Below are 26,186 nucleotides of genomic sequence, written 5' to 3' on the forward strand. Positions count from 1 at the left end.
GTGAAAACAGGATTATGACCTGGGTTCTTTGGTCTGGCTTCCCAACCTACTGTATAAATTATATAAATTATGCCCATTACTTTCTGACATTCTTATATTCAAAATAGGAATTATACAAAATAATATGCACTGGCTCTCATTCAAGAAAGGTTTGGTGTAGGAAATAAGGCTTGGGTGTATTACTTTCATAGGTCAGCAATGTATAAAACAGTTTCTAGACCTATGCTCGTATGACTGCTTTTTCCAAGTAATCTTTTTCTTCCCCAGGTCATGTGGCAACCAGAACTATACACTGCAACATCTCAGAATATAAAACAAGGCAACGAACATGCGTAAGTGAATGAATCAATGAATGAATTTATTATTACGGTCACAGACCAGTTCTGGCTCACTTACAATATCAGGAAAATCATAAAGCACGATAGGGATACATTGAATTGCAACTGGGTATAACAGGGACAATACAGATATAGCAGCAGTTAAAAATATATAAGTTAAATCTTAATCACTAAAATATGACCTAAAATTGTTATTTATAAACTTAATCATTTTGGTAGTACAGTCATACCTCGGGTTACAGATGCTTCAGGTTACGTTTTTTCGGGTTACAGACCGCCCAAACCCAGAAGTACCGGAACAGGTTACTTCCAGGTTTCAGCGGTCGTGCATGCGCAGAAGCGCTAAATCACGCTTTGTGCATGCGCAGAAGCACCGAAACACAACCTGCACGTGCACAAATGCACTGCTGTGGGTTGCAACTGCTGCAGGTTGCGAACGTGCATCCCGCAGGGATCACGTTCACAACCCGAGCATCCACTGTACAGCTTGTTCCCTAAGTTTTATGGCAGTCGCACAGAATTGGGCCACCCTTAGCGTGATCTCTGGATCCTTGTCCTCTACCAGGAGTTTTAGACATTGAAGTTCGGACCCATTTGGAGATTTTTGTATAATGGGTGATAAATACTGAGCGTATATCCCAGGAGAAACGGCAGCGTAACAATACATGAGAGACAGTTTCTACCTCCATCAAACCACAGGGGCAGACTCATTCCGCATATGGTTTGCCCTTGAATCTGTCCTGCAATAAGGCAGATGGCAGCACATTGAACCTGGTGAGGGTAAACGACCGTCTGTATTTAGATATTTGTAATTTGGACAGATATATTGCTGAGGTGTTGTCTTTTATTGCTGGGTGTTTATTCATCTCACTCACATGGCACTGTAGTTCCACATCCCAAATTCATTGGCGGATTATTGCTCTAGCTTTCTCATAACCTACAGCTATCCCTGTGGGGAAAACCTCAAGCCTCTTTGCTTTTCGTGCAGTGTAGCTTTCCATTTGGATTGGTAGGAATCCAAAAGGATTACAGGTGCCAACTCGACAGGGGGAAAAATAAGTTTTAACCAATAATGGATCTTCAGGGTCCATATCTGAGCTCTGACAGAGATTTGCCCAACCTCCAAGCGGACAGCTATGTTAGACACGCAAGAAGGGATCCCTAACACGCAGTGATAAAACTTAGTGTAATGGGAATTGGGGTTGCTTGTGCGTAAGCCGCAACTGCTCCAGGCTGGGTTGTCTGGCTAAACTTTTCCCTGGCTGGACAGCCCTTACAACGTGGCTGTCTTAATCACTGGCAGAATCCGCCAGTCGGCGTTTCCTGAACTTCTTCCAACATAAAAGTTCTTTGACACCAAGTTTCCGCCTAGCCTCCCTGCGCGGAAGCTTTCTGCGCAGAGTGGGCGTGCCCAGCGGAGGTCCTGTGCTCTCCCCGCTGGTGGAAGAGTCTCGGAGCCCTCCCTCCGAAGCCCTCTCAGCCTCCCCTTTCTTCCTGGTGTCACGCTGATTTCCTTCCCCAGAGGAAGCTCTCCCTCTCTCCTTGCTGGTTCCCTCTCCGGCGTCATTGGGGAGCCGTACCTCCACCCTTGGCTCCGATGGCAGTTCCCTGACACTTAGTTTGGAAGGATTCTAAGGGACCAATATTTAGGAAGCTGCATAATCTGGGAGCCGTACGTCAGCTGTGTTAATACTTTTGTAACAAAGACCTGAGAGGCTGCCGGAATATATTGGCCCCCTCTTCCATAGAAATACCTTATAAGGGCTTTGGTAGGTACTTGGGCATTTGCAATAGTATTTTTAACCTGGTAATGCTACGACCCCTTTTCCTGAAAGGTTATGCCCAAGTATTTAAAAGAGGATACCATACCTGTTCAATTATCAATTCTCCATTTGTGTCTCATTCTTTTTTAGAGAACACCATGACTTTGGATTTAGTGTAGTTGATTGTTAATTGTTCGACTTTGCAATAGGCTGTGAGAGATCTTAAATTTTTTTTAGGCCCACACAGGAGAAGGAAATTAGAACAGTGTCTTCTGCGTACAAGAGAACCGGGAGGGGCGTACCTGCCAATTTAGGGGGGTGGGCATTTTCTTTCTCCATGTTTCCTACTAAGGAGTTAATACAGAAGTTGAATAAAATGGGAGCAAGGACGCAGCCTTGTTTAACACCATGGTAGGTTTGTATTTCCTTAGATAAATGGCCCTGTCGGTCACACCTAACCTGGACCTGAATGTTTTCATACAAGCTGTGGATGAGACGCAGTAGACGTCTGTCTATGTTTGAGGCACTTAGTTTTTCCCAAAGCCTATCTTGTGATATTAAATCAAAGGCAGATTTGAAGTCTATGAAAGCTGCATAGAGGGATCCTCCTTTTCTTGAGGTATATTTTTCCGCAAGATATACTAGGCCTTGGTCTAAAGTTGATTGGTTTGCCCTGAAACCAGCTTGTGCTTCTGAAAGGACATATTCTCGCTCCATCCAATCCTCAAGTTTATTACGTGAGTGGGCAGCACAGAGTTTACTAATAATGCTTAGGAGACTAATTGGTCTGTAATTAGGAGGGTCAAACCTGCTCCCTTTCTTGTATATTGGGAAGATGATTGCTAGTCCCCAATCCTCTGGGATGGTAGCCGATTGATCTATGCTGGTAAACGGCAGCAAGCACTGGGGCCCACCATTGGCCTTCAGCATTGGCCTTGAGGAGTTCAGGGGAGATATTGTCTGCCACCAGGAGCTTTGCCAGGTTTAACAGACTGAATAAGCCTGCGGGCTTCTTCAGTTGACACCGGGGGGCCACTCAGCCCTGGTATCACTTAAGAGATAGGGACTGAGCCTGTAGATGTTTTTTGTGTAAAGGGATTGGAAGTATGTCTCCCATGCCCCAACAGGGATGGAGTATTCCACTTTGGAGGGGGAGTCTTGCCATCCCTTTGCAACAATTTTCCAAAAGGTAGCTGAGTCTCTCCTTCGAGAATGCGTAAGTGTACTCAAATGAGTTTAAGTGCAAGGGTAAAGACTTAAAGTTTACCAGGCTTTTAGCCTGCTGTGGTTGTCTTTAGTGCTGCCTTTTATTTATTTATTAGATTTTATTGGTGATTGTAAAATGGTATGAAGATTTTTAATGGAAGAGTAATATAGAAATGCATTAAATAAATAAATATTTTGCCTGCAGAAAGCCCCAGAATCAGTCCCTGGCATTGCCAGCTAAAAGGATCAAGCAGTGGATAATAGGAAAGAGTATCTGCCTGGGACCCTGGAGAGCCAAAGGCTGTCAGAGTAGACAATACTGGGGTAGATAGACAAAAACTCTGACCATTATATGACACCTTCATATTTTCCAAAATAGCTGGTTTCCTACAGCTAGGCTATATTAAGGTTATTATAGGTATAATAACTATGAAAGCATAAATACAGCAAGCTTAATATGAATTCCTGTCTTAATATGTGTCAGGGAACTGACATCAGAACGAGAGGTGGAGGCAAGGCTCCAAAGCGATGCCGGAGAGGGGACCAGCAGGGGGGAAGGAATTCAGCGTAACACCGGTAGAGGAGGGGGGGAGATGGAGGAAGCGGAGAGAGGTCTCCAAGACTCTTCACCCGAGACTAGTGGGGAGAGCGCAGGCACACCTCTACCTTCCTCTTACTTGCGCAGAAGAGCTCCGCGCAGGGAGAGTAGGAGGAGACTTGGCGTCAAACAGCTCTTATGCTGGAAGAGGTTCAAGAAACGCCCACTGATGGATTCTGCAAGTGACTGAACGGCCACGGAGTGTGGGGCTGTCAGCCAAAGCATGGTTGGCCAGGCAATCTAGCCAAAACTGAAGGCAACTTACGCACAAGTAACCCCTTACAACCATTACAATATGTACCAATGAAAGTCTGTGGTTCCTATTCTCCCTTGCTTGGTCTAAATGGGCTCCCTTTGCAATGTCCACTTTTATTATGTGATACCTGGCAGGAATTATATATGCAGGGATACGTTCTAACAAAATGAGTGTTTTCAGTAAATTTTTTTTGATAGGCATTCACTATGCACAAAATTGGAAGACAGCACAAAGACTAACTATTCACAAAACAGTCTCTGATATTTTCAACAATACATGGGTGCACAAAAGTTCCTCTCATGCATGCAGATCTGTTTATTTTTATATAAATTCAGCTCAATGAAAACTGACTTTAAAGCTACAACTCTAAACGACTTCTTCACTATTTGGAAGCTTAACATGAATATTCAGCCATACAACAGGGGTCAGCAAACTTTTTCAGCAGGGGGCCAGTCCACTGTCCCTCAGACCTTATGCGGGGCTGGACTATATTGGGGGATGGAGAAAATGAACGAATTCCTATACCCCACAAATAACCCAGAGATGTAAGGGCACATTCTACTCATGTAAAAACACACTGATTCCTGGACCGTCCGCGAGCCGGATTTAGAAGGCAATTGGGCCGCATCCGGCCCCCAGGCCTTAGTTTGCCTACCCATGCCATACAACATGAACGATACTGATATAATGAAATCTGCATATGATTATTTTAATATAAATTTAACTCAGTGAAAATGCTCTCTCTTCTTCGTTGCTGGACAGTTTAACGTAAATGGCTGCCCGAAGATTAGACCAGAAAAGTCCATGCTTGCTTTTCTCCTTTGGCCACTCCAAGTACGTTCTCTTGGCCATGAGAGCTTTCAGTTTGTGGTACCTGGTAGGAATGACGTATGCAGGGATTGGTTCCAGCACAATCAGGATTAAACTGTCAGCATTTTCACTGAATAACTTGTGGTGGGCAAAGTAGAGCTCATAATGACACCATTCGCTCTGCACAAAGTAAGGAGACAACACAAAGATCGACTTGTAACTTTTCTCAATGCAGTCTATGATATTCTCCACAATGCTCTTGCCTGCAACAAAGTTCCTCTCATGCTGGCAGATCCGTATGGAGCCATCCTCCTTCTCCAAGTTTGGAATCAATACGTTTTTCACCCACTCAGAATCATGCTCACTATAGGAGATAAAAGCATGGAACTCTATGTTGGGGAGCATGTCTTCAGGATTACTCTTCCGAATCCTGTGTTTTGCTTGAGTCCACTTCCACATCATCTTCAAATACCATGGAACGTCAAAACGGATGCAGAGGAAGGAAACAGTGGCTACTAAGACCACGGTAACAATTATAACTATCGTAATCAGAAGACTCACGTTGCAAACAACTTCAGAGACGTGAAAGTCCTTTAAAAGGGTCCCCCTTAAGTAGTCTGGGTACTCACAGACATAAGCATCAGGCCAACCAACCAACTCCATAGATCCTTGCTTTTGAAGATTGATGAACTGTCTTAATTCACAGGTACATGTGAATGGATTGTGTCCTGCTTTTAGCTGTTTGATGCCTTGACATGTCTGATAGAATTCAGAAGATGGTGAGACAACAGAGTTCATTTCTATATTCAGAAACCTCAGATTTCTAAACTGACCACATCCAGGCAGACTAGTTAGTTTATTGGATGCCAAATTTATTTCTTCTAAAGCATTCAGCTCCATAATCTCTTTGGAAATGCTTGAAATCTGGTTGTTTTGAAGATCAATCATTTGAATATTGACTGGCAGACATCGAAAGACTGATTCAGACAACTTATTAAATGACAAATCTAATTCAACCAGATTTTTACCCCAGTCACACTTATTCTCATGGTCTTCATATTGCAATAAATTGAGGCTCATATCCAAATATTTCAAAGATGCCATGTGACTGGTCATTAAACTTACTCTGACAAGTTTTTTGAACTGATTACTTTTTAAAATGAGCTTTTCAAGGAACATTAAGTGCTTGCAATTTTGAAAAACGGTGTCTGTAAAACTGTTATTTGAAAAACATAAGTAAGTAAAATGACTGGCGTTTGAAGGGCAAAGCATGTGTATCAAACCTGCATCAGAAATGGTCAAGGCTGTAAGGTTCATCTCCGAAAACAATTCCAACAGATATTTTGCATCAGAACGAAACGTAGTCAATGTAGTCTGCTTAATTGTCAAAGCTTTGAGTGAAGTTTTTGTATACTTAAACTCTATTGAATTTGGAGCTTCCAACTGTGATGCATTGGCTATAACAAAATATTCAATGGTTGATTCCCATACAGTCTGAAGAATTTCAATGAAGTCTTCCCAGTCACATTGTATATTGTTCAGTGTTAAGTTTAGTAATGTTGAGTTTTTGTTAAGTTTCAGCAGGAAAGTTCTTAAGTCATTGACTTGTGCTTCTTGGATATTTGACAGCTCTAAACTTTCTGTTACGTTGATTTCTAGATCTGGCAATACTTGATAATCATTGTTTGGTGGGAATATAATCTGAAGGCTCCTTGTATTGAACACTGGAAGATTTCCATGGATATATTCAGAGAGGTCTTCTAGGCCCAAGAACAGAGTTTCCAGTTGTAAATGAGCAAGAACACTGAAAACTGATTTCTGAATTCTTCTAGCACTGAGGCCAAGATATTCCAGCTTCAACATTTTGCTAAATTCCGGGCATGTGGGCATGTCTACATAGTTATTGTAAGAGAGATCTAGATGCCTGAGACTTGTAACAGGATGACAAGAAAGACTTTGCAATTTGTTATAGGATAGATCTAGATGTTCTAAGTCTTCATTGTACTGGAAGACACTGAAGTTAAGCTTTCCAATGAGATTATGAGAAAGAATTAGTACCTGGAGCTTAGAAGAAGAACTGAAATCTGAAATCTGAAGTTCAGAGATACTGTTATATGACAAATCCAACACTGTCATTTGTGCTGGAAGGTTCTTAGGTACTTTAACTAGAAATCTGTTGGAAAAGTCCATAATCAATCCTTTCCCCACAGAACACTGGATGTTATTCCAGAAGATTATTGCAAGGAGGAAGGCACTAAGGAAATGGTTGGTGACTGAGCTTCTTTCATCTACCATAGTGCATGAAGATACTTTAAATGTTTTTACTGGTGACTTTCAACGCTCCGCATTGACCACAGGCCTGTAGGAGGAGAAATGCAGCAGCATGTTAATGAAATCACATCAAGAAGTTAAAAATGAATTATAGCAGCTATAATTCCTGGATGCCTTGGACTCTTATTTCCTATTTGTTTTAGTTGATGAGAACCATGAAGATGTATGTGCATGCACACACAAGCAGACACATGTTCTGAAGAAACATATTCTGATTACAATGAAGTTTTGATACTTAGGTGTGAAGGGGTGTCTTTTCTATTCCCATAGCAAATGTGTGACTAAATGGATGTGCATTGCCTATAGGACTGGGGTAACCGTCCTGGACTACCAGGACACACACTACCCTGGTATGGGTGCCTAGGGGATGAGAAAGAGGAGATGGGAAAATTTGACTTGGATAGAGCATGAGACTCTTAATCTCATAGTCGTGGGCACAAGATTCCTGCATTGCAGGGAGTTGGACTAGATGACCCTTGTGATCCCTTCCAACTCAACAGTTCTATGATTCTGTGACTCCTTTGAAGCCTTGATGTCCCTCAAGGACAGCATTGTTGTTGGTTTTTTGTATCTTTATTTTAGATTTGGTTGTGATATATGTGGAAATTGTTCAGTTTGGTTTTGTATTTTTTAATGTTCCATTTATTGTTTATGACTACTTTTGAGTACACTACTGTTATGACTACTGTTGTGGTTATGTATTTTTTTTAATGTGGTAAGCCGCCTTGATCATGGTCTGAACTGTGGATAGGTGAAGTACAAATAAAATTATGTATGTATTGAAAACGAGTAGACTTACTTTTGAGTACACGCATACCAGGCTGCACTGTCAAAGGAACTTGGCATGTTCAAGTTATGATTCAAGTTTATGGCATCTGACAAGTTATGTTGAGGGAACTTGATGTTTTCGTCAGTTCCAGCAACAGAAACAAAAGCTGAAGGAGCCCCTCTCTTCCGGGTGGTGGGGAAAAGGGAAGTGAAACTAAGGCAGCAATCCAGACTCACCTACTTGGGAGTAAGTCCCATTGAGTTCGAGGGGGCTTGCATCCGAGTAGAGGGGCGCTGCACAGGATCGCAGGGCACTCAAGAAGGGAAGGCGCCTGATGCAAAGAAAACAGCACCACCCTCCACCACGGTGGTCTTTTGCTCTCACTGCCGGCTTTGTTCACCGTGAGAAACAGTCGAGACGGAGTTCACTTCTGGCCGCTGAAGCGCACGCGTGCGGAACCTCAGCTACCGCTTGCTGCTGCTGTGAAGTCTGCCTGCTTCAGATTTGTTGGGGAGGGAGCTAGAAAAAGAGCCCCGCCCACTCTGCACTTGTCCGACCCGATTGCCTCCCCACACCTCCACCCCCGCTTTCCGTCAGAGAAGGGAGAAAGAAAGCGCAGAGCAGCGCGCAAGCTCAGTGACTGGGGGCCTTGAGAGGTTTTGTTTTTTGTTTGGTTTTTTTAGAATAATATTTATTCAGGTTTTAAAACATTACAAAAAAAAAAAAACCTGAAAACACAATACAAAAAAAACCAAGACATTTCCAAGAAAAAATGCAAAAAAGCAAGCAAGCAAAAAAAAAAAAAACAGATAAAAAGGGGGGGAAATAATTAGAAAATACATACAATCAAAACAGAAAAAAGAAAACAAGTTAAACCTTTACATAATTTCTTTCTATGACTTATTTCCTTGACCTCCTCACACCTCCCCTCTTTGTTTTCTAGTTCAAATAGATATTTCAGCAAATCCTTCATCTTTATTTTTATCCTAATAATTTATCTTAATATACTGTAATTTTCCATTCTTTCTTTCACCAATTAGCCATCCACTTTTACTTTATTTAATCTTATTTCTCATTAAAACTGATATATTTAAACCTATTCTCTTAAGACATTTCCCCTAGGGTTATAAAAATTCCATTCCACAATTTCTCCATCTCTCATTAAAAACATTTAAAAAAAAATAAATCTCAATATATACACTTTAAATTCCCAATTTTCTTTCACCGTCTCCCCTCCCCGGTCTCAGCCCCTGCCAACAGTTCCATCGGCTTACAACAGTCCATCAACCTGGGCCTTGAGAGGTTTTGAAGAAGAGGTTGAATGGCTATCTGTCATAGAGGATTTAGCTAAGATTCCTGCATTGCAGGACTAACTGACCCTAGGGGATCCTTTCCAACTCTACAATTCTGTGATTCAACAACAAGAACACTTGCCCAGAAGTAATAAAATGTGTATTTGTTTGTTTTCCTGCTTCCTATTAAAATACAACTGCTATTGCTTTTGCACTATCTGTCACTAGCTCTCTACTGAGTTGGTTGCTGTCGTCACCTCCCCATATTAATTTTTTCCTCTGCTCTGATCCAGTGGTGCCCAAACTTTTTTCAAAGAGGGCCATATTTGATGAAGTGAAGGGCTGTGAGGGCCGACCAAAGGGCCAACCAATGTTGTTAACCTTTTTTTAGAATTGACGTTGAGCTTTTTAAAATTATTTTACCCCAAAGTTGTTGAGCTGTTTTTAGGATTGAAGTTGTTGAGGGTTTTTTAGGATTTTACCCCAGGAAATAAACTGCCACAGGGGCCGGATTAAACCAACCAGCGAGCTGCATTAGGCCCCCGAAACAGACTTTGGACATTCCTGGTCAATATACCAAACAGGAGTTCCCTCTGACCCCTGCGCATGTTAAGGAAAAGACAGTGTTGCCTGTTCAAATGGCATTCCCGGTTTCAGTTCATAGCAGTTCTTTTTAAACACCCTTTTGTTTATTTTGAAATATGCTACTTACTGAGAAGGCTGCGTTCATTCTTGCTTTTAAGAAACATCCGAAGCTCCTTAAGAGCAGGAATCAGTCTGGCTCAAAGAATGGTCTACTCCTTCCTTGTTGTTTGAGGTGCTTCCATGAGAGATAACCCCATCCCCAGAGATGTTGCAGGTGGCAGTGGCGATAAGAGTGATGGAGACTGGGTCATGGATAAGAGTGGGAGAGATTGAACAGCAACCTTTGCCAACCTGATGCCCTCTAGATATAAAGACTGCATCTCCTGTGGAGTGCCAGGAGTGCCTTTTGCCAGTTTTGGCAGATTAAAAAAGCTACAGCCATTTCTGGATTGGTATAGCTTGTTCACAGCACTGGCAACTTCAAGGCTGGATTACCAGCATGCACTCAATGTACCTTTGAGGTTGGTCTGGAGGCTGCAGCTAGAGCAACACCTGGTGGCTAAGTTGCTTGGGGGAGTAAACCACCTCCAGCATGCAACATCTTGTTTGAGGGATTTGCATTGGCTGCCAATTTGCTGCTGGGTTAAGGTTTTGGTACTGTTATAAATCACCCCAATCTCACCCCAGTGTGAGATTCCAGGGATCCAGGTGTTTTGCGTTTCCTTTGAAAATGAGGCACAACGGAGACTGGGGTGTCTTTATGATACATGGGATATTTATACATCTATACAACCTGACCCTATGATTGGCGGGTTCAAAGCATTACACTCCAAGAGGGTCTTGTTCCTCGCATTGCTGCAGTCTTGGATTCAAAAAGAAATAAAATGTGGCTCTTTGACCCTCTGCTTAGCTTGCTGTGTTTAACAGACTGACACTTTTTCTCTCTAGCTCACAACCCAGGCAACTGCAATCCTAAAAACTCCATTCTGCTTTTTCTCTTTTAACTATCTCTCAGTGGAAGGAGGGGCTCACACCCATCTGGTGTCCAGTATATCGTATTCGCTTTGTTAATTGCTCATTACCTTCATTTTGTTCTTCTTGATGGCTCTTCTCCCAGGCAATTTCATGGGCATGGAAAAACTGGTTTGGTCTGTATTTTGATACTGCTAAATTCAGCCTCTACCAGTCCATCTTAATACTCTAAGCATTATTTAAACTCTAACACTCACTAGACCCAGTAATTTAGGGGAGTCAAGGCACTCACAAACTCATAAAACTAACATGCATGACCCTATGCAGTTTGGAACTAAGTTACTTGAGATACTGCCCTTATCCCTTATAGATCCAGCATGTCACTGTTTTACAGGAGAAATTCTAAAATATGAGAGGTCCTCTTGATAGCAACTCAGAACAGGGTTTTCAACATGGCTGCCTATTTTATAGAACAGCATTCCATCTGAGATATGACAGCCCCTCACTAGCGGTACTTTCTGAAAATGATGGAAGACATTTTTGTTTCAACAAGCTTTTTCAGAAGTACGAAAAGTTATCTGCCTTAGCTGTTCATTCTGTATTGTTTTTAAACCTATCCTTAGTTGTTGTTATTTTCCAAACTATTTTTAGCTGTTTTATGGTATGTTTGTAAATCACATTAAGACACACATGTAAAAGGAAATTTATAAATTAGTAGATGGTGATAACGATGATGAAGATATCACCCATCACTTTTTCTGTATTTGAAGAAAAGAGGCACTATACAGAAATATAACAATATCACATCTTACTAGGTTGGAATTAGTCTGCAATTAACAGAAGACAGTAAAATGCACTGAAATGTTTTACATCTCTTTATTGAAAAATGGCAATTTGGAATTGTAAGTAAAAAAAATCAAGAGAAAAGGGAGGAAAGCATGGGTGTTAACATGTTTGATAAAGAATGGGTATGTAAACATGATTATGAGATTATTTACATAAAAAATACAAGTCGCCAATATGACACCCATGGGTACAATGGCTGCACTGAGGTCTTCTCCTGGTGTCCACAAAGCCTTTAAGCGCACGCACACACCATAGTGCCCTCTTGAGCATAAGGTGGTGAGCATAGTTACCTTTTCCTCCCTTGAAAATTAATTAGAGCTAAAGGAAGAAGTTGAAAGAGTGACACTCCAAGTGTTTTCCAGCTGGGTTAGGTTCTGTAGGATAAACCAAGTTCCTATTTGTTTCTTAGGTCGCTTGGTTTTGCTGGGCTGATAGAGTCATAGTAGTATTTCACCATTACAGCAGCATTCCTGCAGTGCAAGAGACATCAAGCTGGGAGCTCCTTGTGCCTATGAGCTGCCCCGGTGGTGCCAATAGCAGGCCATCTGGGTGTTTTGGCTTGAGACCCTAGTCCAAGACCTGTGATGTCCTGACCTAACACTGCTTATAATCAGGGAAAGTGCTTCATTTTGTAACAAACATAAACTGGATTTATTCTTCCCTAAGACCCAAAGGTGGTGCTATTTGGTTAATTATAGGACAAGATGGAAGTTAGTTATATTAAATAAGTATTAACAATATTAACCGTGGAGCACTTGTAGATTGTCCATGGAAGATTTCAGGAGTGAAAAATAAATAAATAAATAATAAAAAGTCTTCTAACCACCCCTGTTAAACCTGAACAGTAGTACTGCAATGTTCCTGATGCTGGCTGGAGTCCTGAACAGGACCATCATGTAGCTATCCAGCAGTTCACTGCAACATTTGGGGGCATTCCCCCACTTCTCCCAAAACTAAATAGGGTGGTCCTGTGCTTATCAGCAGGACAGTGAAATGGGGCCACCACCACAGACAATTAATTTTTTAAAATAATTTTTTATTAATTTTCCAACAAAATTGTACAATTTTATCCAAATTTTAACAAATAAAAAACATTTTGGACTTCCTTCAGCTTCTCTGGTAATCATCCATAGTTATTCTTCAGTACGCATTCCCTTCATTGTATTGCCATTTATCTTCCCTCCCCCTTCTATTTCTTTTTGACAATACAGTGGTGCCCCACAAGACGAAATTAATTCGTTCCGCAATTTTTGTCGTCTAGCGAATTTTTCGTCTTGCGAAGCACGAAATCCCATAGGAATGCATTGAAAATCAATTAATGCGTTCCTATGGTCAAAAAAAGTCCAAACAAAGCCAAATTTGGTACAACAACAGTTTATTAACTGCTCTTTAAAGTCACACATACTGTAAAGAGCAGTTCAAAAATTGAAGGGAAAATAAATTAACTTTATAAACATGACAGAAAAACATTTAAAAATCAACAAAGTGTACAGTACATTTTCTAAGACTCTGGGGGACCACTCGAAGAAGGCTCCTCTTCCACTCTTTGCTTCTTGGTCAAGAACCTGTCCATAGTCTGCTGCTTTATCCGCCTTTTCAGCAGCTCCCTGAAAGACGACATGACCCTCGTATCATAAAAGTTCCCAGCGTCATGTGCCACGTGCTTCTCATGGTGGTGTAGATCTGCAAAAGTCTGCACCTCCTTCCACTTCTGGCAAATGTCCCTCAGTCTTTCGGAGGACAGCCGTTCCTCAGTTGCTTCCTCCTCTTCCAGTGAGGCCTGCTCCTGCGCAGCCTCTGCCTGCAGAACGTAGCCCTCCGTCGTCACAACCTCCAGGAACTCCACTGCAAAGTCTTCAGCCGCAGGAACATCAGAACTGGCAGCCTCTCCATGCCTGACCACACTGTGGATGCCAGATCTTGTCTTGAACCGGTCAAACCAACCTCTGCTAGCCTTGAAGACTTCTGGCTCGGCTGAGGTTCCTGGCTGTTCCCGGATGAGGTCAGCGTGCAAGGCCTTGGCCTTCTCACAAATGACGGCCTCAGACACTGTGTCCCCTGCACGCTGCTTCTCTTCTATCCAGATGAGCAGCAACTTCTCGACCTCCTCCAGGACAGCTGGGCGGTTCTTCACGATCCTGGTGACTCCCTTGGCTGCATCAGTCGCCAGGATCTTCTCCCTCATCTTCAGGATGGTCCCGATGGTCGATGGGTTCCTGCCGTACTCCCTGGCGATGTCCGTCACACGCATTCCGCCGTCGTGCTTCCAGATGATCTCCTTCTTCATTTCCAGCGTCGCCTTCTCCTTCTTCCTCTCGCCGGCCACCGCAGCAGCAGTCTTCTTGGGTCCCATGGCAGCACAGCTCCTACCTTCGTAAACTCAGAAACAGAAAAAAAAATCAGTGATGTGCTTCAAACCCAAAAAATACAAAAGCAGCCAGCCACCCACCACACAGAAATTAAAACCCAGAACCAAGGCCTTGAATCCCAAGCACCCCAACCCCAAATCCAAAATCCAAAAACCCCCAAAAAAGTTTTAAAAGTTTAGCTTACCAAATGGATGAAAGAGAAGTTCTGGAAAAGCTTCAACAATCAACCACCGACGTCCTCAGAAACCTCAAATGGCTGCAAAATAAGTTTAGGAAAAGCTTCAAAAATCACCAATGTCTTCAAAAACCTCAACTGCTCCCACAGACACGCACCAACCCACCCACAACACAGAAATTGCAAACCCCTCCCCAACTGCTCCCCCAGCCCCTCCCCAACTGCTGCAAACCCCTCCCCAACTGCTTCCCCACCCAGACAAAAAAAAATTTCAAAAAATAACAACATGGCCAGCACTCAGAAATTCAAACTCAGAAAATTTTTCAAAAAAAATCAACCTGGCCCAGTGGTCACAGAAAATCATAAAAATTCCCAAAAAAGGCCCACAAGCCCCCAGATTATCGCAAACCCCTTCCCAACACCAAGTCGTTGAATCCCAAACACCCCAACCCAAAATCCAAAACCCCCCAAAAAAGTTTTAAAAGTTTAACTTACCAAATGGATGAAAGAGAAGTTCTGGAAAAGTTCTGGAAAAGTTTTGGAAAATCTTCAAAAGTGAGCAAAGTCTGAGAAAAGGCTACCAAACCACGTGCTAACAGTTGCTCCTCGAAGTCAAGTCGCAACTGCAGCTGCTCAAGCTAAGCACCCTTGGTTTTAACGGTTTTTACACAAAGGAAACAAAGTCGCGAGACGTTTTCATTTTGCGAAGCAAGCCCATAGGGGAATTCGTCTTGCGAGGCAAATTGCGGGCGAAAAAACCTTTCGTCTAGCGAGTTTTTTGTCTTGCGAGGCATTCGTCTTGCGGGGCACTACTGTACATCTTAACTTTTACAGTGCTTCTTGAAACCCCACTAGCGTTGTTTGCACATCACACACATTTTTCAGATATTCCACAAACTTTTCCCAGTCTTCGGTAAACTTTTGGTCTCTCACTTATCTTATTTTCCCAGTTAGTTTATCCAGTTCAGCATAGTCTGTCAGTTTCATTCTCCATTCTTGTATCATCAGTATTTCCTCTTGTTTCCATTTCTGGGCCAATAAAATTCTTGCTGCCATAACTGCATACTGAAAAAGTTTACAGTCCTTTCTTCTTATTTCTTTTCCTGTAATCCCAAAAGAAAAGCTTCCGGTTTCTTTACAAAAGTATATTTTAACATCTTTTTCCATTCATTATATATCGCTTCCCAGAAACTCTTCACTTTCTTACACTCCCACCACATATGATAAAACGTTCCTTCTTTTTCTTTACATTTCCAACACTTATTACATGTCTTATACATTTTTGCTAATTTTACCAGTGTGATGTATCATCTATAAAACATTTTCATCACGTTTTCCTTCAATGCCATACATGCAGTAAATTTTAGATTTTCTTTCCACAATTTTTCCCAATCATCAAATTGAATATTATGCCTGTCCTTTTGGGGCAGAATTTCTACGATAAAGATGAGCGTGCTTCCAAAGATGCTATTTCTATTTCAGACTATCCCCATTATAAAGGGGGTAGGGATTTTTAAAGAATGGCAAAGAGTGATTTCAAGGTATATCTGGCAGGGGGAAAAGCCAAGAATAAAATATAAGTTACTAACAGATGCAAAAGAAAGAGGAGGCTATGCCCTGCCAGATATGAAATTATATTATGAAGCAGCATGCCTATGTTGGTTAAAGGAATGGATAAAATTAGAAAATAAGGAATTACTAGATTTGGAAGGTTTTGATAACAGATTTGGATGGCACGCATATCTATGGTGTGATAAAAAGAAAGTTCATAAAGGTTTTGAGAACCACATTTTCAGGAATTCGTTAATAGATGTATGGGACAGGTACAAAAATTTATTGGAACCAAAAGTACCACATTGGTTATCTCCACTGGAGGTTATGAGCGTAAAGAAAATAAATATGAGAAGTAAATGGATTACATATGGTGAAATGGTAATCAAAGAAGGAGGAAAATGGAAATTGAAACCATATGAACAAGTTAAAGACTATGTATACGATTGGTTGCATTATTTCCAAGTAAATGAAATGTTTAGAAAAGATATAAAAGAAAGTGGTTATGGAGAGAAAGATTCAAAGTTTCAAACACACATAATAAATAATGAATGTAAAACTTTGTCAAAAATGTATAAGATATTATTGGAATGGTATACGAAAGATGAAGAGGTTAAATCGGTAATGATACAATGGGCCAAAGACTTCGGGTACCACCACAGACAATTGAGGGCTTCTTATTGCATGAGTGATTCCCCAGCTTTGGAGAAAGAAAATATTAGACTGTGAATTAAAAAACAAACAAACAAAAAAGAATGAGTATGGTCCTAGGGAAGAGACACAGAAGATGAGAGCAGCTGACCATCAGTTAAAAAGGAAAGCGGGGGCAGGGAAGAGGAAGAGGAATGGCTTGGCTCAGACCCTGATAGCTAACCTTACAGTATTTTAAAGGGAGCTGGAGAATTTAAGCTGAGGCAGGAGCCACAAAGCATTTTACAACCATGATACATTTGGATTTCTGAGTTCCATGGACATCATCCCTTTGGGTCACTTCTTTCTCCTGTCCCCTGACATCCCCCACTCAAGATACAGAGGCGGGAAGCATCACCCATCTTTCACTTTTCTAAGTGATTTGGGTAAAAGTCAGATTAAGTACAAAGCCACATAGAAGAGGAAGTAGTAAAAAACTTCAGTCATCAACTTTCCTCCTTCAATACAATGTACTTTTCAAGTACATTTCCCATCTCTAAAAGCCCATTTCTAAACATTTAAGTGTATCAAGAAATCAAAAGTTATCAGTTATACAGAACCAGGCAAGGACAGGAGGTGAAGAGGCACTGTGCAATCCTTATACTCAGCTAAGGCCAGTCCACCTATGAGGCAAGGTGAGGCCACCACCTCAAGCAACAGGATCCACAGGGACAGCAGACCCCGATGCAGATCTTTATTCCCCCCTCCTTCCTGATGTAGATCTTCCCTCACCCCTTCTTCCCTGGAGAAAAGGGGGGTGCCATTTGGGGGGTCTGCTACAGGTGCCAAAATACCTCTGGCTAGCACTCCACTCTGTGGCAAGCCCCATGAGGTATGCAGATATAGGACTAAAGCCCAAGCCCCTCAAAACTTACGAGGAATTCACTTATTGAAGAAACATTCTTAGGGCAGCGCCATATGAGATGCTAAAAATATACCCCCTCACCCCGCCATCCCTGCACGGTCGCCAACAGACCCTCCAAGGGTCCCTGTTTTCCAGGGACAGCCCCAAATTTACAAAAGCTGTCCCAGCAGTCCTTTCTTTTTTTTCAGGGGGTAGTCAAGGGTACGCAGTACCAGCACCTCTTACAGGGAACCAGGCAGAGGGCCTTCTCAGTAGTGGCACCCACCCTGTGGAACGCCCTCCCACCAGATGTCATAGAGAAAAATAACTACCAGACTTTTAGAAGACATCTGAAGACAGCCCTGTTTAGGGAAGCTTTTAATGTTTAATAGGTTATTGTATTTTAATGTTTTTTTTGGAAGCCGCCCAGAGTGGCTGGGGAAACCCAGCCAGATGGGCGGGGTATAACTAATAAATTATTATTGCTGTTGTTGTTGTTGTTGTTGTTAAAAAGTGTGGCACTTATTGTAACAACTGATGAGTGCTGGCACCTATTTGTCTAGAAAAGCTCTGCATGCCAGTTTCTGATTTGATCTGGGAATGTCCCACTATTCCTTAAAAAAAGGTAAAGGTACCCCTGCCCGTACAGGCCAGTCTTGACAGACTCTGGGGTTGCGTGCTCATCTCGCTTAAGAGGCCGGGAGCCAGCGCTGTCCACAGACACTTCCAGGTCACATGGCCAGCGTGACAAGCTGCATCTGGCGAGCAAGCGCAGCACACAGAAACGCCGTTCACCTTCCCGCTGGTAAGCGGTCCCTATTTATCTACTTGCACTTAGGGGTGCTTTCGAACTGCTAGGTTGGCAGGCGCTGGGACCGAATGACGGGAGCGCACCCCGCCGCGGGGATTCGAACCGCCGACCATGCGATCAGCAAGTCCCAGGCGCTGAGGTTTTACCCACAGCACCACCCACGTCCCCACTTTTCCTTAGGACGTCCCTATTTTCATCGGAGAAATGTTGAAGGGTATGGAATTATGTGACCGTGGAGCCAAGGAGAAAAATAAACTAAACAAACTTTAGAAGGCATCTGAAGGCAGCCCTGTATAGGCAAGTTTTTTTAAAAAATAATAATAATGTTTTGTTATGTTTTTATATCTGTTGGAAGTCGCCCAGAGTGGCTGGGGCAACCCGGTCAGATGGGTGGGGTATAAATAATAACGATGATGAGGATGGAAGTCCCTGTTTTCATCTGAGAATGTTGGAGGACATATGTCAAAAGCTGCCCAGAGCTCCACAGCGAGCCTTGTTGCCGTTTGGAAGAAGGCAGAATAGGGAAAGAAGCGAAAAGTTTGGGAACTGCAGTGGCGTAGCGTGGGTTGTCAGCACCCGGGGCAAGGCAAGTAATTTGCGCCCCCTAACCCTAACCCCCAGATGTTGCGCCCGGTGCTGCCGGCCCCCCCTGCACCCCCCACGCTACGCCACTGGGGATCTGCCCCCCAAACTGAGACGCCAGCGGGCAGCTTTCTCTGCCCGCTCCGTTCCTCGCGCCCGAGGGCATAGTCCGCGCTCCCCTCCCTTATCGCAGCCCGCCGGCAGGCGGTACCCGCTTCGTGTCGCGCCGCCCTGCTCCTCCGGCCTGGCGGTGGGAGGACCAGGCCGGCTGGCGCGGAGAAAGCTCTGCCCCCCGGCCCGGCCCGGCCCTCCGCTCCCGCCCCTCGGCTCCTCTCCCTCTCCTGGCCTGTGCCGACGTGGCCGGGCGGAGAGCGGAAGGCGCCCGGGGCGCGCCAAGCAGGCAGCGGCTCAGCGGTAAGGGGCGACGCGGCTTCTCCTTGTATTTTGTTCCCCATGGCGATCTGGAGACTTTTGAAGCGCCCCTCGCGCCGAAAAGTTTCCTTCCTTTCCCTTGGCGATGGCGTTCAGTATTGATGGGCGAGGAAGAGCCCGGCGTGATCTTCTGCCTGCGAGAAGTTTGCAAGCGGGAGCAGTGAAACTCGCCGCAACCATAACTCAAGCCTTTGTCCCGGGGAAGGGGGGGGTATACGGGGGGGGGGACTCTCTGTCGTCTCCAGCCACAGGTTTATGTGGGCCCACTTAGGGGAGAGATCTCCATAGGGCAGCAACAGTTGGATGGATGGAGGCGTGAGAGGCTTTCCCCTAAAGCCATTCGCGAGAACCGCTTGCAAATCGAAATAAAAAAAAATCCTTCCAGTAGCACCTTAAAGACCAACTAAGTCAGTTCTAGGTACGAGCTTCCGTGTGCATGCACACTTCTTCAGATACAGTGTATCTGAAGAAGTGTGCATGCACACGAAAGCTCATACCTAGAACTAACTTAGTTGGTCTTTAAGGTGCTACTGGAAGGATTTTTTTTTATTTTGTTTTGACTATGGCAGACCAACAAGGCTACCTATCTGTAACCGCTTGCAAATCGGTTTGTTTGAAGGAAGGCAGCCCCTGTGTGCCATCCCGAGGACGCCTTTCAGTGGCGCCTCCCTGGGGAAATAGGTGCGGTGCGCACCTATAAAAAGGAACGGGCAAGAGGGGGCAGTCGCCTTCCCGTCAAGTCAATAAATAAATAAAAATACTTAACTAAAAGTAGAAATTGTAGGAAGATTTTTTTCCCTGAGCATTAGGGGTCCAAATAAAGTAATTGAAAACAACCGTTGCGGAGGCAGTTCCTTCCAAATCTGCTAGACAGGTGACAGGGTGTTCCTGCTCCCCCACCATCCTGGCTTCCTACCCCTCCACTAAAATAAATCCTGGCTGCGCCCATGAGAGGTAGAAAAGTGTGCATTGCAAGGGGGTTGGACTGGGTGGCCCTCAGGGTCCCTTCCAACTCTACAATTTGATGAGTCTGTGTCTACTGATGTAAAAGGTGGGTGGGTGGGTGGGTGGGTGCAACAATGCACTGATGATTGGCCTGTGCTCCCTGCCACGTGTGCATGTCTGTAAAAGGCACGCTTCTTTCTTGTAACGTGTGAATCGGCCATTCCTTTTGAAGTGTGGTTTAAGTATTGAAGAACACTGCGTTAAGGCGTTAGTTCTCAGCAGTCTAATCCAAGCTTGTTTAATTTATACCTGTTCATAGCATAAAGGTAAACTGGGCAGCAAACTAGACATAACATGAACAGCCATGCTTGTTTATTCATGTATCTATCCCATTCATGTATAACACAGGGAAGGGATTTATCATTTTAACAGCAGTAGCTGTATGGCTTCTGACACTTTCCCCCCAAAGACAGCTCACTTCTAGAATAGGTACCAGTTATTTGTAGTGTGGGAAGCTAAGCTGGACAGGAAGGAGGGTTCAGTTTGCATTACCTGCATACACTTTCTGTTGTAAAATGTCTCTTTATTGTAAAATGTGTTTCATGTACATGGACACATACAAACACTGTATAGAGCAGTCATGTGAACCAACAAATGTGACTACCCATCACACATCTGGTTGGAACTAATTATCTGTAAAGATAGTTTGGTTTGTTATTTTGCTGTTTGCGTTATGGCATAAGATATTTCAGAGGGTTGCAAAAACTAAACAAAATAAAAAGTATTGTAGCACCTTAAAGACTTAAGAGATTTGTTATGGCATAAACTTTCATGGACTCAAGTCCACTTGGGCAGGTGCATGATAAGATATGTAGCTTATTGATGTAACTTTAATTTATTATGTTGTGAGTGGCTCTTAGGGGCTGTCAAACCATATTGATGGTAAAAGAAATCTTTAAAAAAAGTCTGTAATAAATCAAAAGTCAAGACATTGCAACGTCAAAGAGTTCTTCATTATAGGTCAGTTTACTTGAATGGGCCAAATTCTGCCAACTGGCTTTGTATTTTTGTTATTATGATAGTAAAGCAGCCTTACAGGGACAGTATATGGAATAAAAGATGCCTGGCCCTATAGGTAAATTGGGACAGCCATAATTTTTTCTATACCATTATCCAGGAAGGAGTTGTTGTTGTTAAATTTTGTGCACTGCCTTATACCTGCAGGTCTCAGGGCGGTTCACAGGATAAAATCACAATATAAAACACAAAATACATAATCAAAATAAAAACAAGAACAACCCAATAACCCAATATGTACTGCTGCTTTCAAGGTCTCCCGCCCCCGTTCAAAATGTTTCAATGAGTGCAGCAAGCACCATGCTTCTAGCTGCTCCAAGCAGCTGCAAATTGTTCTTGAAAAGAAGAGCCGTGGAAGCCTTTGCACCACCGTGTAAGTGCTTTATAATTAAAACAAAAAAAATTACTGTACTTTTCCGTGTATAAGACTATGCTTTTTTCTTTAAAAATCATGCTAAAAAGTGGGGGTCGTCTTATACATGGATAGTGCATAGGGTGGACGTTTGATTGGTTGCTGCCGCGGCTGTCAGCAGCTATTGTGCGTGTTATTGGTTGCTGCGTCAATGGGTGGTGTTGATTGGCTGACATTCTGGCAGTTGGGTGGGCAATTGGCAGCTTCTGCCGGTGATAGGACAGACGGGAGGCGGATTTAGCGATGTGTGTTGGTGAGCAATTTTCGGCAATCCCCCCTAAAAAAAGCTCAACCCTGGGTAATCCCCACAAAAAAGCTCAACAACTCTGTGCCATCTCCCCCCATTTTCTTAAATTTGACTCCCCCCCAAATAGGGCGTGTCCTATACATGGGGGCGTCTTATAGACGGAAAAGTACGGTAATTTGAAGGGTGTTGCATTGAAACAATTGCTGAAATAAAGGGGGGAAACCTTCATTTTAGCAGCACCTTGCTATCTGCATGGTGCTTTGAAGTCCCAACTTTGGGGCCTCAAAGCTCAGCCAAATTGAGCAGGTTCAGGTGCACAAGAGACTTTCCTTCACAGCAATGTTGTGTGCCCGGACCAAGCAGGATTGACCTCACCACATGTAATGCATAGGAGTAGAATTCTACCTTATGCAAAGCTTCAAAAACTGCTGAAGCACTTTGTAAGCTGCCCAAGGGGGCATTGCAGCTGGTGCCAATTTGGAAGCAAATCTTTCTGAGCCCCTTTTAGCCATGCCTTCATCCCAGTCTAGATGATAGGAGACACAAATATGTTCAGATAGAAGAATATTTTTTTTTAAGTTTTCATATAATCACAACATTGTATTACAAACATGTTTATTTCTTTTCCTGCAGAATTTTCTTTAAAAAATGTCAGGTGACGGAAGTGAGGTGTTTACGCAAGAGAAAATATTGGAACATGGCAGCAATGTTTCAACTTCTGAGAGAGCAATGCAGAATGAAAAGACGGAACAAATACAAGATGATAAGAGGCAACGTTCTGAAAGCTCTAGCAATGAACAGGAAGGCGACCAGATGTCTTCAGGGCATCCTTCAAATGTGGAACATTCCAGCGGAGGCATAACTACAGATGTTCCTACTGATTGCAGTGAATCTGTGAGCCTTGAACCAGAACCTGGATCTGAAGAACTGAACAAAAATAATGGCCCAGTAAGAATTTTAAAAATCTCTGATTTATTTTGTTCGTGCAGTATACAAAGTTGTGTCATAGTTAGAACAGTGATGCACAGTCCCTAGATGACCATACACAGAGTTGCTGGTTATAGAGAGAGGTGGGAGACAGTGACTCAGGGCTGCCATTTTCAGCAACAGGGCTGAGTGGGGTTGCCTTGTTCTTCTAGTAGTGCCAATCCTTCATAATGTGCCTTGCCAGCCCTTCTTCCGGCTGCTTTTGTTAGTTGTACACTCCCATATAGCATGCTAAAGGAATGTGCATTGCCATCGATTACTGTAGTTGGCATTATATAAAAATCAGTTCAAACAGAAACAACAGACTATGCTTTTGTCCCTGTAATGTGTGTTTGCATAATATTCTTGCATTCTTCCAAGTGTGGGTTACTGTATGCCTTTGGTTTCTGTGAAGATACGTTTGGGAATGCACAATAGTTTCTGTCTTTGGTTATCAGTGTTCCAAGTCAGCAGCAGTTGGTGGGGCAGAAAAGGCAGAGTGCTGTTGTGCTGCTGGAACAAAACCATGTTGGCTTCCTTCCTGCCATGTTTCAGCATGTTTAGGGACTATCTTGCCTGTAGTAAGAGATTCCAGAGAGGCAGTAATTCAGATTTTTTTAGGGAAGATAAAACATCCTAAGATTGCCCCTTCATAGCTAGCTTGTCTCTGGCAAACCAAGAATAAGCAGTGCACACTACACCGAGAGCCCAGAATGGTCAAAAGCTGAAAGGTAAAAGCTAAGCTTCATGTATGATTGAACTTTCCTTGGTGCTAAAGTTTCACGAAAGTTAAGAGTATGTCTGTAGATGGAATCATGGAACTGGCAGCAACATCATTATTGCTTGTGTGCCTATAGTAAATAATAAAACTATAGCAGCAATAGCTGCTTTTTCTCCAGTCAGCAGAATTTAATCAATTTTCAATCAGATTGCATTCAGCTAATTCTTCGTGTAAGCTGAAAAGATGCTTGATTGATTTCAGGTGAAAGGGATATAAACCAAAGCCTGCAAGAGGAGATTATTCATTCACTCCATCTGACAGTGAGAATCATACATATAAATAACTTCCCTTCCCACCTACCACCCAGCATTCCAGTTTTGTTTCAGCCAAAGCACCTGGTCCCTGTTAAGGCTGGCATACTTAAAATGTGGGAAAAGATCTAAAAGCGCTCTAGGATTTTTAGCTTCCGTAATACTCTGGTGCAGTTACGCTTCCTAATTTCACAGTACCCTTTCTGTTTTGATTTGCTTAGAACCCCTGTGCGCTGCAGGGGATACTAAGGAATGTGTTCAGCATCGCTTGTAGCTGCTGAAGAGCATGAGCCAGGCCTGTTGAGCCTCACCACCATGCTATGTCAACAGAATTTATGCCTTACTACATACCTCACAAGGGACGCAGCTGGCGCTGTTGGTTAAACCACAGAGTCTAGGGCTTGCCAATCAGAAGGTTGGTGGTTCGAATCCCCGCAACGGGGTGAGCTCCCGTTGCTCGGTCCCTGCTCCTGCCAACCTAGCAGTTCGAAAGCACGTCAAAGTGCAAGTAGATAAATAGGTACCACTCCGGTGGGAAGGTAAACGGCGTTTCCGTGCGCTGCTCTGGTTTGCCAGAAGCGGCTTAGTCATGCTGGCCACATGTCCCGGAAGCTATATGCCAGCTCCCTCGGTCAATAAAGCGAGATGAGCACCGCAACCCCAGAGTCGGCCACGACTGGACCTAATGGTCAGGGGTCCCATTACCTTTACCTTTACATACCTCACTCTTCTGCAGCTGTACATTCTGGAGGCAAATGTTAATGGCAGGCAAGTGGTCCTTTGGTGAAGGTTGTCTGTCACTGCTTATCCTGCCATTAGGAAACCCGTAAACTTCCAAGGAACCCCAAAATTTTCTGGAACCCAATCAGAAAACCACTGTTCTAATGCAACCTTGGTTATTGAATCAGATAGAAGACACTCATTGTAGGCCAGCATCCTAAAGCTGTTTTTTTCCAGAAGGACATGCTGCATTAAGCATGTGATAGTTCCATTCAAAAATGAAGAATCAATGTTCATGGTTTGGGAGGAACAGACTATGAGAGCTGGCTTGCACATAACACTAAGCCCGGCCTTTGGGTTTGTTTTCCTGGCACCAGAAAGAGACAATTGAACAGTGTGCACCTGCATGCTGTTTGTTCATGGTAAGCCCTGGTTTATTTCTGTCTCTAGCCTAGCATCATGTGTGAAGCAGCCTAATTAAGGTGAGTGGGGACATATCACCCCCATTATTCTTTTTCTAAAAATGGAAGTATCTGTATTGGAAAAATACAAATTGTGCTGACAGTATCCTTAACATATCTTTCTGCAGGACATGGATTCTTCTCCTAAAGGGAGTGGATGGACAACCTGGGGATCATGGGGCAAATCTCTGCTTTCAACAGCTTCTGCTACAGTTGTTAAGTATCCAAACCATGAATATATAAAATATTTTAAAGTAATTGATTTGATATCTAAAAGGTATAAATGAGCCCTTGACATCAGCAGGTACAGTGGTGCCTTGCAAGACGGAAAACCCGCTAGACGAAAGGGTTTTCCGTTTTGGAGGCGCTTCGCAAAACGAATTTCCCTATGGGCTTGCTTCGCTAGACGAAAATGTCTTGCAAGTTCCTGCGGGGGTTTTTCCCTTTTCCCCCCCTTTTCCTAAGCCCTAAGCCGCTTATCAGCTGATCCGCTGATAAGCCGCTTATCAGCTGATCCACTAAAAGCCGCTAAACCGCTAATAGCGATAATCCGCTAAGTTGTCAATGGGCTTGCTTCGCAAGACGAAAAAACCGCTATACGAAGAGCCTCACGGAACGGATTAATTTCGTCTTGCGAGGCACCACTGTACTGTAATACACTTCTCCCCCTTCCTTTTTGGGACAAAGTAAAAATGATAACCGAGATCGATATAACATCTGTCTGGCAACTCCTTAAGACTTCTTGCTAGCATGTTTCCCCTGAAACCCCTGCTCTCCCAGCCACTTTTCTTTCTGCAGAGATTCAGACCCGTGTTTGCAAATAAACACAGGGCTAGGAAAAATTCATGGGAAAAGCTTTCAAAGGAAATATGTTGCCAGGAAATGAGCTAATTACTCCCTTCCATGCCATCCCTCTGTTGCAAGTCACCCTTTTCCCAAAGATCCTTTATGAGGAAAAATATGTCACTGGGCCAAAACTAGACTCAGCTATGTTGTAATTAATGCTTGGTTTGGCCCTAAAAGGATGGCAAGAGGAATAGTTCCATCAAATATAGGCTGATTCTTGTGTGTATGTACATAGGCCAATAAGGCATATTATATGGTGG

The 26,186-nt window shown here is 43.2% G+C and overlaps 3 protein-coding genes across 12 annotated transcripts in view; 1 reads left to right on the forward strand and 2 right to left on the reverse strand.

Moving 5' to 3' along the window:
* Positions 1–26,186, forward strand: part of FAM114A1 (family with sequence similarity 114 member A1) — a 58,079-nt gene that overhangs the window by 1,713 nt on the left and 30,180 nt on the right. For 2 of the 8 annotated variants that reach the window (XM_081875821.1, XM_081875820.1), the window contains exons 2-5: positions 268–332; positions 21,497–21,615; positions 22,535–22,849; positions 25,209–25,295. In XM_081875821.1, coding sequence (XP_081731947.1) covers positions 22,550–22,849; positions 25,209–25,295 — 387 coding nt within the window. In that variant the 5' untranslated portion in view covers positions 268–332; positions 21,497–21,615; positions 22,535–22,549. Of the gene's footprint in view, positions 1–267; positions 333–19,074; positions 19,203–21,496; positions 21,616–22,534; positions 22,850–25,208; positions 25,296–26,186 lie in introns of those variants that run through there. The other 6 variants (XM_081875824.1, XM_081875823.1, XM_081875825.1 and 3 more) reach the window with 4 other exon arrangements.
* TLR1 (toll like receptor 1) lies at positions 4,715–8,727 on the reverse strand. 2 transcript variants are annotated; one of them, XM_081875722.1, is made up of 2 exons: positions 8,308–8,727; positions 4,715–7,330 (listed from the first exon to the last, which is right to left on the reverse strand). In XM_081875722.1, the coding sequence occupies exon 2, from the start codon at positions 7,264–7,266 to the stop codon at positions 4,882–4,884; it is 2,385 nt and encodes a 794-aa protein (XP_081731848.1). In that variant the 5' UTR covers positions 7,267–7,330; positions 8,308–8,727; the 3' UTR covers positions 4,715–4,881. The 2 variants fall into 2 exon arrangements, with proteins under 2 accessions (XP_081731848.1, XP_081731849.1); XM_081875723.1 differs by having other exon boundaries at positions 8,102–8,727.
* On the reverse strand, positions 13,125–14,313 carry LOC309349344 (putative CENPB DNA-binding domain-containing protein 1). 2 transcript variants are annotated; one of them, XM_081875157.1, is made up of 2 exons: positions 13,637–14,313; positions 13,125–13,561 (listed from the first exon to the last, which is right to left on the reverse strand). In XM_081875157.1, the coding sequence occupies exons 1-2, from the start codon at positions 14,117–14,119 to the stop codon at positions 13,268–13,270; spliced, it is 777 nt and encodes a 258-aa protein (XP_081731283.1). In that variant the 5' UTR covers positions 14,120–14,313; the 3' UTR covers positions 13,125–13,267. The 2 variants fall into 2 exon arrangements, with proteins under 2 accessions (XP_081731283.1, XP_081731282.1); XM_081875156.1 differs by having other exon boundaries at positions 13,125–13,528; positions 13,598–14,313.

This window comes from Podarcis erhardii (genome assembly GCF_964252035.2).
Source record: "Podarcis erhardii genome assembly, chromosome: 9".
Lineage (NCBI taxonomy): Eukaryota > Metazoa > Chordata > Lepidosauria > Squamata > Lacertidae > Podarcis > Podarcis erhardii.